Source organism: Eutrigla gurnardus, assembly GCF_963514095.1.
Source record: "Eutrigla gurnardus genome assembly, contig: SCAFFOLD_54, whole genome shotgun sequence".
NCBI lineage: Eukaryota > Metazoa > Chordata > Actinopteri > Perciformes > Triglidae > Eutrigla > Eutrigla gurnardus.
Window position 1 is genome coordinate 48,838 of NW_028155488.1, and position 11,507 is coordinate 60,344.

An 11,507-nucleotide genomic window follows, 5' to 3' on the forward strand; every position below is an offset into this window, starting at 1 on the left:
AACAAGAATCTTTATTGTATTGTTTGCAGAGCTTCTGACAGTAAATGAAATACTACCATCTGCTGGTGATAGAATGAAATGTCAGCTTGTTTACTTTAAATGTTGGAAAGTGAAACTGAAAGGAGATTCGACGCCATTCCAGGTAGAAGGGCGTCGACTATTAACACGGATCATACGGACTGATCACACAGCTTTGGTGAGTCTTGCTGTTAAAGGATCATTCACACCAGAGGAAATGGCTGAGAGAGATCTTCTTGAAAGTTACCTGACCTGCCACGTGTGTTCAGAGACTTTCAGTGATCCTGTGTCTCTGAGCTGCAGCCACAGCTTCTGTTCAAGCTGCCTGCAACGATTCTGGGAACAAGCTAACAACAAAAACTGTCCCATTTGTAAAAGAAAATCCTCCAAATTACTTCCTCCGCTGAACTTCACCCTGAAGGAACTGGCTGTCTCCTTTGCTGAGAGACAGAAAACTGGATCACCTGAGACAGAAAAGGGAGAGGAGAAGGTGGAGGTGGTGTGTAGTAAACACCCAGAAGAGGCTAGGCTGTTCTGTGAGGATGAAGATCGAGTTGTGTGTCCTGTCTGTGAGTTTTCTCTCCACCAGGGTCACAAGGTGGTTCCTATAGAACAAGCAGTCAGAGACCTGAAGGACCGGATGAGATCTGACTTGGAGTCTCTGAAGGACAAGAGGGTCAAACACAAACAAGTGGAGGAAACATACGATGGAATGATTCAACACTCCAAGAAGCAGCTGTTGTCCATGGAGACACAGATCAGAGCAGAGTTCAACAAGCTGCACCAGTTCCTGAAAGAGGAAGAGGAGTCCAGACTGGCAGCTCTGAGGGAGGAAGAGGAGCAGAAGGGGAAGAGGATCAGCAGAGAGATAAAGGTGATCCAGGATCAGATCTCCTCTCTGTCAGACAGTATCTCTGCCTTTGAAGAAGACCTGCAGAAAGACAACATGCCGTTCCTCAGCAGTTATAAATCCACTCAGACCAGAACCAGAGTCCAGACCTCACTGTCAGATCCACAGCAGGTCTCAGGAGCGCTGATAGATGTGGCCAAACATCTGGGCAACCTGTCCTTCAGGGTCTGGGAGAAGATGAAGGATGAGGTCCACTTCAGTCCGGTCATTCTGGACCCAAACATTGCACACTCCAGACTCTGTCTGTCTGATGATCTGACCCGGGTGAGATATGGAGACACAAACCTGCAGCTTCCTGACAATCCAGAGAGAAGCTCTAAGTATACAAACGTTCTGGGCTCTGAGGGCTTCAGCTCAGGGAAACACAGCTGGGAGGTGGAGGTGGGAGACCATCCAGACTGGTTGGTAGGTTTGGCTAAAGAGTCATATGAGAGGAAAGTAGAGACAACTGCTACACCAAAATATGGAATCTGGTGTTTATTTTATCGCGGGGGAAAATACACTAATGGAGCTAGTAAGACTGTCAGAGTGGAGAAGAGACTCCAGAGGATCAGAGTCCAGCTGGACTATGATGGGGGGCAGGTGTCTTTCTACAACCCTGAAGACATGACTCACATCTACACTCACAGAGACACTTTTACTGAGAAACTCTTCCCCTGGTTCAGTATCGGACGAGCTGGTGATGCTAAAACAGCTGATATCAAAATGTGTCAAAGTGAGGTTTCTGTGATGTTCAGGGAGGGAGGTGAGCTCTCAGTGACTCATTAGGATTTCAGAGTGGTGGTCGTCGTTTGTTCAGGTTTTTAAAGAAAATCTATCATTTGAAACCAAACATAATGATTTACTGTTCAGAATGGAACAAAAAGTGAATGTTGATGTAATAATCTCCCTGTTTCCTTTCTACCAAGTGTGACTGTTGATTGTCAGACATATTCTATATATTACTTTAGTTTCACGTATTTGAACAAAAGTGCAAGAAAATGTAACATGTCCATCAAATACACTTAAAGGTTGAGTAGGTGATTCTATCCAGAAATACTTTCTGTTATACCTTGAAAACATAACTTTTGTCCCTAATTCAATCTTCCATTTTTTTGGAGCAACCAACAGACAAACGTGAGGAAAGTGAAGAGACAGTGAGAGAGAGACAGAGAGGGAGCTGTGAGCCGCAGACAGACAGTTTTATTTTGCTTTGTTAAAAACAACTTACGGCAGCTAAATAACGCTCAGCTTTGTTGTTCACCTGATGTGTTGTTCATGAAGGGGTGTGTATGAGAAGAGATATTACATGTGTTCCTCTGCTTTGTGATGATGTGTTTTTTTTGCTCTGATGAGGATATTAAACTTCTTGCATGATTCTTGGCTTGTTGTTATTGTGTCTATATGGGTGCATGTGCTTTGGGAAGTCGTAGTGAACACCAGCAAATAGGGCTTCCCCGAAAGCCACTGTGTAATTCAAACCCAGTCTAAATAGTGTCATTGTTTTTATTTAAATATTTTTGGATAAAACATCTTTACACGTGGACTGTTAGTCGACAGTGTGCTGCTCCACACGGTTATAGATATAGAACGGAAAACAACATGATTTGGTTCAAAGATGGCCACAGGGACCATTTCAGAAAATGAATGGATATGACACATTTGGAGCCTCTGTAAAAATGTCAGAAAACATCAGGTCCAAAGTCTTAATTAATAAAACACAAACTGTACACATAACTATAAAGACGTTAAAGTGATGGACACTTTAAAAACCTTGAGTTTACAATGAACACATTTTACACAATGTCAGAAGCTTCAAGTTGTCAAGTGTGATCACTTGAAAGAAAAGACGGTTGTGCCAGTAAGCACTCAACTTACTCCCTTTTGTAATGTTTTACTCCTTTTCAGCATGTTTGATAAGACTGGTAGGTGGACATGACATTGATATAGTAACACAATAAATCAATGCATACAGTTTTTGCCACACATTCATCAGAAATAGATCCAGCCTTTTAAAATCATATCCGTCTAATCCATTGATCTACAACTGTTGGCTGCAAAGACCTGACCTTATCTTTGAATTGTCGATGTTGAATTAAAGTTTGCCAGCAGTGTTCCCCTTAATCTTCATCTCTAACAAGAATCTTTGTTGTATTGTTTGCAGAGCTTCTGACAGTAAATCAAATACTACCATCTGCTGGTGATAGAATGAAATGTCAGCTTGTTTACTTTAAATGTTGGAAAGTGAAACTGACAGGTGATTCGACGCCATTCCAGGTAGAAGGACGTGGACTATTAACACGGATCATACGGACTGATCACACAGCTTTGGTGAGTCTTGCTGTTAAAGGATCATTCACACCAGAGGAAATGGCTGAGAGAGATCTTTTTGAAAGTTACCTGACCTGCCACGTGTGTTCAGAGACTTTCAGTGATCCTGTGTCTCTGAGCTGCAGCCACAGCTTCTGTTCAAGCTGCCTGCAACAATTCTGGGAACAAGCTAACAACAAAAACTGTCCCATTTGTAAAAGAAAATCCTCCAAAGATTTTCTTCCGCTGAACTTCACCCTGAAGGGACTGGCTGACTCCTTTGCCGAGAGACAGAAAACTGGATCACCTGAGACAGAAAAGGGAGAGGAGAAGGTGGAGGTGGTGTGTAGTAAACACCCAGAAGAGGCTAGGCTGTTCTGTGAGGATGAAGATCGAGTTGTGTGTCCTGTCTGTGAGTTTTCTCTCCACCAGGGTCACAAGGTGATTCCTATAGAACAAGCAGTCAGAGACCTGAAGGACCGGATGAGATCTGACTTGGAGTCTCTGAAGGACAAGAGGGTCAAACACAAACAAGTGGAGAAAACATACGATGGAATGATTCAACACTCCAAGAAGCAGCTGTTGTCCACGGAGACACGGATCAGAGCAGAGTTCAACAAGCTGCACCAGTTCCTGAAAGAGGAAGAGGAGTCCAGACTGGCAGCTCTGAGGGAGGAAGAGGAGCAGAAGAGGAAGAGGATCAGCAGAGAGATGAAGGTGATCCAGGATCAGATCTCCTCTCTGTCAGACAGTATCTCTGCTGTTGAAGAAGACCTGCAGAAAGACAATGTGCCGTTCCTCAGCAGTTATAAATCCACTCAGACCAGAACCAGAGTCCAGACCTCACTGTCAGATCCACAGCCGGTCTCGGGAGCCCTGATAGATGTGGCCAAACATCTGGGCAACCTGTCCTTCAGGGTCTGGGAGAAGATGAAGGATGTGGTCCACTTCAGTCCTGTCATTCTGGACCCAAACACTGCAGCCCCCAGTCTCTGTCTGTCTGATGATCTGACCCAGGTGAGATGGGGAAACACAAACCTGCAGGTTCCTGACAATCCAGAGAGAAACTTTAAGTATACCACCGTTCTGGGCTCTGAGGGCTTCAGCTCAGGGAAACACAGCTGGGAGGTGGAGGTGGGAGAACATCCACATTGGTTGGTAGGTTTGGCTAAAGAGTCATATGACAGGAAGCGAGAGATATATGTGACACCAAAATATGGAATCTGGTGTTTATTGTATCGCGGGGGAAAATACACTAATGGAACTGGTGAGACTGTCAGAGTGAAGAAGAGTCTCCAGAGGATCAGAGTCCAGCTGGACTATGATGGGGGGCAGGTTTCTTTCTACAACCCTGAAGACATGACTCACATCTACACTCACAGAGACACTTTTACTGAGAAACTCTTCCCCTGGTTCAGTATCGGACCAGCTGGTGATGCTAAAACAGCTGATATCAAAATGTGTCAAAGTGAGGTTTCTGTGATGTTCAGGGAGGGAGGTGAGCTCTCAGCAACTCATTAGGATTTCAGAGTGGTGGTCGTCGTTTGTTCAGGTTTTTAAAGAAAATCTTTAATATGAAAACCAAACATAATGATTTACTGTTCAGAATGGAACAAAAAGTGAATGTTGATGTAATAATCTCCCTGTTTCCTTTCTACCAAGTGTGACTGTTGATTGTCAGACATATTCTATATATTACTTTAGTTTCACGTATTTGAACAAAAGTGCAAGAAAATGTAACATGTCCATCAAATACACTTTTTTATTTATTTTTTTTATTTTTTATTTAAATTTGTATAGCATTTAACAATAAAGGAAAACACATACATTGTGACACAACATAAACAAAAACATAAACAAAACAACAACAAAAACAAACAACAACAACAACAAAAACGCAGTAATAATGGTGTGTGAATGTGAATGTGTGTGTATGTATGTGCGTGCGTGTATGTGCGTGCGTGTATGTGCGTACATGTGGCGTGTGTGAATGCATCATGTACACAACATGTGTCCTACACCAGACTATCAAAGTACTTCGTCACCTTGTCAATGTATCCCAAATATTCTCTATTCCACCTCTCCAAGTTGCCATTAGCCACAAGTGTAAGCCTCTCCATCTCCAATACTTGTTGTATTGTTTCATACCACAGGTGTAATTCTGGTGTTTTGGTTTGTTTCCATATCCTGGTCAGCTGCTTCAGTGCGGTTAGGCGCAAAATATTAAAGACCTTTCACTCCTTTAATTTTGTCTTATGGTGCATGTTGATACCCAGCCAGTTGTCTAATGTCAGGGATTCCTTAATGTCAAGAATGTCTTTAATAGCTTTCTCTACCTCTTCCCAGTAAGACTTTATTACCGGACATGTAAAAAAAATATGCATATGATTTGCTTTACTTTCCCCACATCCTCTCCAACAACCAGATCCTGTTGCAGAAGAGATCCTTCCAGTGATATGTGGAGTAATGAAAAATCTCAGATTTATTTTCCATGCAAACTCTCTCCAATGTTTTGACTGTGTGATTTCAAAGTTTTCCTTCAAAGATTCTCTCCAGGCTTCCTCTGTGATATTTATGGTTAACTCTTTTTCCCATTCTTCTTTTACTTTACTTTCCACAATTGTTAATTTTTGCAATATTTTGTATATACATGAAAGTTTCATCCTACCATTATTTCGGTTTTCTACCAAATATTGCAATAACTCATTTCCCTTTTTTTCTTCTTCTGAATTTTTCTTAATGTAACTCCTTACCTGTAAATATAAAAAAAAATGTTTTTGCTCCAGACCATACATAGAAGCCATGGCTTCATATGTGTTTATTATATTTTCAGTGAGAAATTGTGAAAATGAAAATAATCCCTTACCAGCCCAAGATTGTAAAATCTTATCACTTCGATTTGGTATAAAGTCCGGGTCATGCCTCATTACTCTGAGTTGTACATTCTCACTCTGTATTTTAAATTTTTTGCACAGTCGTCTCCAATTCCTTACAGTATTTCCTATACAGAATAGATGTAGCTGTTGTTTTTGACTCTCTTTCCTTTAAAAAGGCAATGTTCCAATTGACCCTGTTGTTAACTCGTTCTCTATATTTATCCACTTTATCTCTGTGTCACCTTTCATCCATTTCATTATTGTTACAATTTGTGTTGCATAATAATAATTTTGTATATTCGGGAGGCCTAGCCCTCCTTCGTCTTTATGTTGAGTTAGTATTTTAAATTTAACTCTGTGTTTTTTATTATTCCAAATAAAATTTGCAATTATTTTATTCCAAGTATTAAAGCAGGTTTCTGGTAGAATAAGAGGTAGTGCTTGAAATAAGTAAAGAAGTTGCGGAAGTATCATCATTTTAATCGTTTCCACTCTACTAAGTATCCCATCTGGTATTAATTTCCACCTATTTAAATCCTGCCTTATCTTTCTTTCCAGGGTGCAGTAGTTGTTTTTATATAGTTCATCCAAATTTGTACTAATAGAAATACCTAAATATTTTATAATCTCTGTATCCCATTTAAACTTATAATGTTGTTTAAAAGCTTGATTCATCTGTATTCCAATACTTAGGGATTCACATTTATTTTCATTTATTTTATATCCTGATACTCAGTTATTATTCTAGCTTTATCTGGTTTTAAATTTGTAATGTACGCTTTCTTCATTTGTTTCTTGAGTTTGTAAGCCAGTATTTTTAAGGACTTTGGCCCACCATCATAGCTTTCCTGCTTTGTAAACGTGATTAACTTTTCAATCTCAAGCATACGTATTTTTTCTAATTGTGTCCGTTTTTCTTTTAATTGTAGCTTATCTTCATTGCTATTAGTTTTACTGTGTCTATTCTCTATTGTTTTTATGTCCTCAATTAGCTGTTTCTCTTGTTCTCTTCTTTTTTTTCTAGTTGAGGAATATGAAATAATATATCCTCTCAAAACTGCTTTGGCTCCTTCCCATAATGTAATTGGATCTATATCTTCTGTGTCATTTATTTCCACATAATCTTTTAGTTCTTTTTTTATTCGTTCTATAAAGTCTAGTTCCTGCAAAAGTGAATTGTTTAGTCTCCATAGGCTCTTGCCCTTACTAGTTTGTAATGTTATTGTCAGGGAAATCGCTGCATGATCTGACAGGTTTATTGAGCTGATGTAGCATGTTTTAACTAGCGTTACATTTTTTTTATACATAAAGAAATAATCAAGCCTATTATAGATTGAATGTCTCCCAGAGTAACAGGTGTATTCCTTTGTATCTGGATTGAGCTCTCTCCATATGTCTACAAGTCCCAGTTCAGAGCATGCTTTCCTCAATAAATTGGCATTTTTCTCTGCTCTATGTACTTTGGTACTTGATGAATCTAGTTTTGAATTCATCACCAAATTTAAGTCCCCCGCCATTATTACCACTCCCTTTGTCCTTGTGGCTAATAGATCTATCAACTGTACCATAAGTTCAGGGCCCGTGTCAGGTGGATAATAAGTATTCAAAAAAGAAATTTCCAGTCCTTCTATTTTACCAACTACTAAAACATATTTTCCTTCCTTATCCGTATAGCAGTCTTCTAATTCAAAGCTTACATGAGGTTTAATTATTATTACTACTCCTCTTTGTTTTGAGTTATATGTGCTATAATATACCTGGCTCTTTGTTATTTTCTTAAATTTTTCATGTTCCTGTTTTTCCAAGTGGGTTTCTTGCAAGTAAACTATGTTCGCTTTTTCTTTCTCCATCTCCAACAAAATCTTTTTCCTTTTTATGACATTATTTATCCCATTGACATTCAGAGATATTACCTTTAAATCACACATGAAACAGCTGACAAGTCCTCGGAGAAACTATATTTTGTATTCGTCATTTTATCTGACTGATGTACTCCTACAGAGTGGCGCAGGCAGATATATGTGTATCCAGGTGCATATATGTATGTGTGCGTGCATGAATGCATGTGTATGGACCTACATGGCTGTGTAGTGATCATGAAGCTGTTATTAGAGGTAAACCAAAAAATAAATAAATAAATGAAAAAACAGAAAACAGAAAAACAGAAAAATTAAGTTCCATTTGTACCACCCCAGGCAGAGGTGATAACCCTTGGTGACTGTTGTTATGAACATCTTTGGGATCAGGGTGTCAGCCAACATTGTAAGCATGGACATACCCTACTGTGTCAGCTTGTAATAGAAAAACCCCCCTCGCCCTCCCCTTAATTTCTGATTTGTATCTAGTATCCATATTCCCCACAAAAGGAAGATAATAAAGCCCAGTATGGCTTTAGTCCTTTTCATTCATATCTACATACACTCACCCACACACACCCCTCCATGCATACCCACATGTATACATATATACAGGCAGAAATACATACATCCACACATGCGTCCACCAAACCCCCCTTCTCAACACACACACCCCCACAGCACCCCCCCCCCCCCCACACACACACACACACACACACACACACACACACCCAGACCCATGTGTACACACCCAAAACAAAACAACCAAAGCAACCGCTTATCTTTCTTATTTTTAATTCCATTTTCTTTTATTTTTTTCACTTTTTATTGTATTTTATTTTGTTTTTAAAGTTAATTTAATTTCAAATTATTAACTGGGGGAATACATACAATAAAAAAATAATAGTTAAACTTAGCGTTTATCATTTACAGTTGCCATTTTCATAAATTCATTTAAATTTTTTTATTCGAATATTTTGTTTGTCCCCCCCCCCCCCCCCCCCCCCCCCCCATTTCTGGAAAAGAAAAAAAATTCAATAAAAAATACTATTGGTAAAGTAATCCATCAGAAATACAACAAAGAAACAAGCCAATACTTTCGGGCAGTACAAGGATTAACCAAAAATTATTCTTCCATATCTCTATTTTCTCTTTGACCAAATCAACAAGTTAATTAGCCATAACCTATTTAAACCAATAGTTTCCATTGGATGCCTCCCACCGTCCCCATCACCCCCCCCCCCCTCCCCTCCCTACATCTGTAATATAGGCAGTCAAGATATCCTTGAGTACATATACAAAACAAAAATTAACAGTAATGTAATGATATTTATCCTCCTTAAATAGCACTTATATATATATATATTTTATTTATTTTTTTTCTCAGCTTTTCCTTCTCAGCTTTTCCCTCTTATCTTCTCCCCCCATTCTTTGTGAATCCCCTCAAACATCAAATCAATATCATGGATTTGGGTAAAGCAGACAGTTCTACGAATAAGAACAGTAATTTAGGGGAAAGAGAAAAGAAAAACAGAAAAAAGAACAAACATAATCCACATAGCTTGCATTAATTGACTACCTCTGGTACAATTCAATGCATTCATACCTTCAGTTCATCAGTTGTTGCAATATCCCTTTTGCTGCTCTATGGTGGAGTTTTTTTTTCTCTCGTTATGTTGCAATGGGATTTGGCACCATTAGTCATGCATGTTCCTCTTATCTATTCCAACTTTCAGCTTAGGTTTGCTTGATAATTAAAAAAATAATAATAATAATAAAGAGAGAGGAAGAGGAGGAGAGGAGAGGAGAGGAGAAGAATGAGAGAGAGATGCGATAGGCAATCCAATTCGTTAATCCACTATTCATCCTCTTCTATCTGCTTGGTATAAGCCTTTCTCCTTCAGTTCTTTCATTGCTGCTGTGGGGTTTGGATACGTTGTAGTTGTCCCGTCTTTGTTGAACATTTTCAACTTTGCTGGTGCCAGAATGTGCGTCTTAATGTCCTGGGCCTTCAGTTGCTCTCTGACATCTTTGTACAGCAATCTCTGTTGTCTTACTTTAAACGTGAAGTCATGGTCGAAAAAAATCAGTGTATCCTTGAAATTCACCTCTTTCTTGCTCCAGGCTGCTTGCAACACTCTTCTTTTCGTGTCAGAATCAAAAAGGGCAGCGATGATAGGTCGTGCAGAGTCCTTTCGCTCTTTGGAGGTACGGTGTGCTGTCATAATATGAAGATCTCCTGAAACTCCGAGGGCTTCTCTGAGCAGCTTCTTGAGGAAAGCCGTCATAACGGTGCCTTCACTTTTTTCCGCGACATTATAGATACAGACGTTGTTCTGTCTGGATTTGTTTTCCAGATAGTCCATCTGCTCAGTTAGTTCGTCGACCCGAGATATACTTGCTTCTGCTCTTTTCTGATTATTTATCTCCGCGTCATCCAGACTGCTTACTCTGGTCTCCAGCTGGTCCACCCGGGTTGCAATCAAATCCAGGTTATTGCGTAGGTCTGCTGTTTGCTGCATTATTGTTTTAATGTCTCGTTCAGTGTCTTGGCGAAATTCCTTCAATTCAACTCGTAGTTCTTTAAATTCTTTAGTTAGGGAGTCTTTTAGCTCACCAAACAATTGTTGAATCTCGCGTTTTTCCGCCATGTCTTTTACATTTTTTTCAAATTTCTCCTCCTTAGTTTTCTCCCAGAGTTTCATTTCAGCAAACTCCTTAGAAGCGCCACCCGAGCGGAGATTCATTCCCTACTCCTTACCGACGGGCATTTCCTCTTTTTTAATGGCGTAAATCCAGTTTCATTGAAAGTTTGCGGGAGGGCTTGCGAGGAACTATTTTCAAGCTGCCGCCATGTCACCGGAACATATTACTTTAGTTTCACTTATTTGAACAAAAGTGCAAGAAAATGTAACATGTCCATCAAATACACTTAAAGGTTGAGTAGGTGATTCTATCCAGAAATACTTTCTGTTATATACCTTGAAATCCTTGTAACATACCGATAGCAATGAATACATTAAATGCTCTGACATGAAAAATATTATAAAATTTTCATCTGTGGCCGTGGCAGGACTGTAAAAACCCTGTCCAATCAAAAACGACCGGAGAAAATAATTGGACGGCCTGCCTGTCTGTCAATGCTTACTTCCTGATTGCTGCACTCTGAGGTCTGAACAAAGGGGGGCGGGGCTTCTTCAGTTCACTGATGCGTTCAAAGTCAAAGTTTCTGTGGTTTTTCCAAATGACCTATTCCTTGTATAAATATGTAAATATACCATTCCTTTTTCTGAACATCTGTCTGTCCAGTAATTAACACAGTTCTGTGTTTTTCCTACACACCTCATGGTTGTAAACATAACTTTTGTCCCTAATTCAATCTTCCATTTTTTTGGAGCAACCAACAGACAAACGTGAGGAAAGTGAAGAGACAGTGAGAGAGAGACAGAGAGGGAGCTGTGAGCCGCAGACAGACAGTTTTATTTTGCTTTGTTAAAAAGAACTTACGGCAGCTAAATAACGCTCAGCTTTGTTGTTCACCTGATGTGTTGTTCATGA

General features: G+C 39.6%; 1 protein-coding gene across 1 annotated transcript; it reads left to right on the forward strand.

The window, feature by feature from the left end:
* Window positions 1-235: 235 nt before the first annotated feature.
* LOC311010254 (uncharacterized protein) lies at window positions 236-4,738 on the forward strand (the record flags this gene model as incomplete). Its single annotated transcript, XM_084040791.1, has 2 exons — window positions 236-1,684; window positions 3,185-4,738. 2 exons carry the CDS (start codon window positions 236-238, stop codon window positions 4,736-4,738), a joined length of 3,003 nt encoding a protein of 1,000 aa, XP_083896917.1.
* Window positions 4,739-11,507: the final 6,769 nt, after the last annotated feature.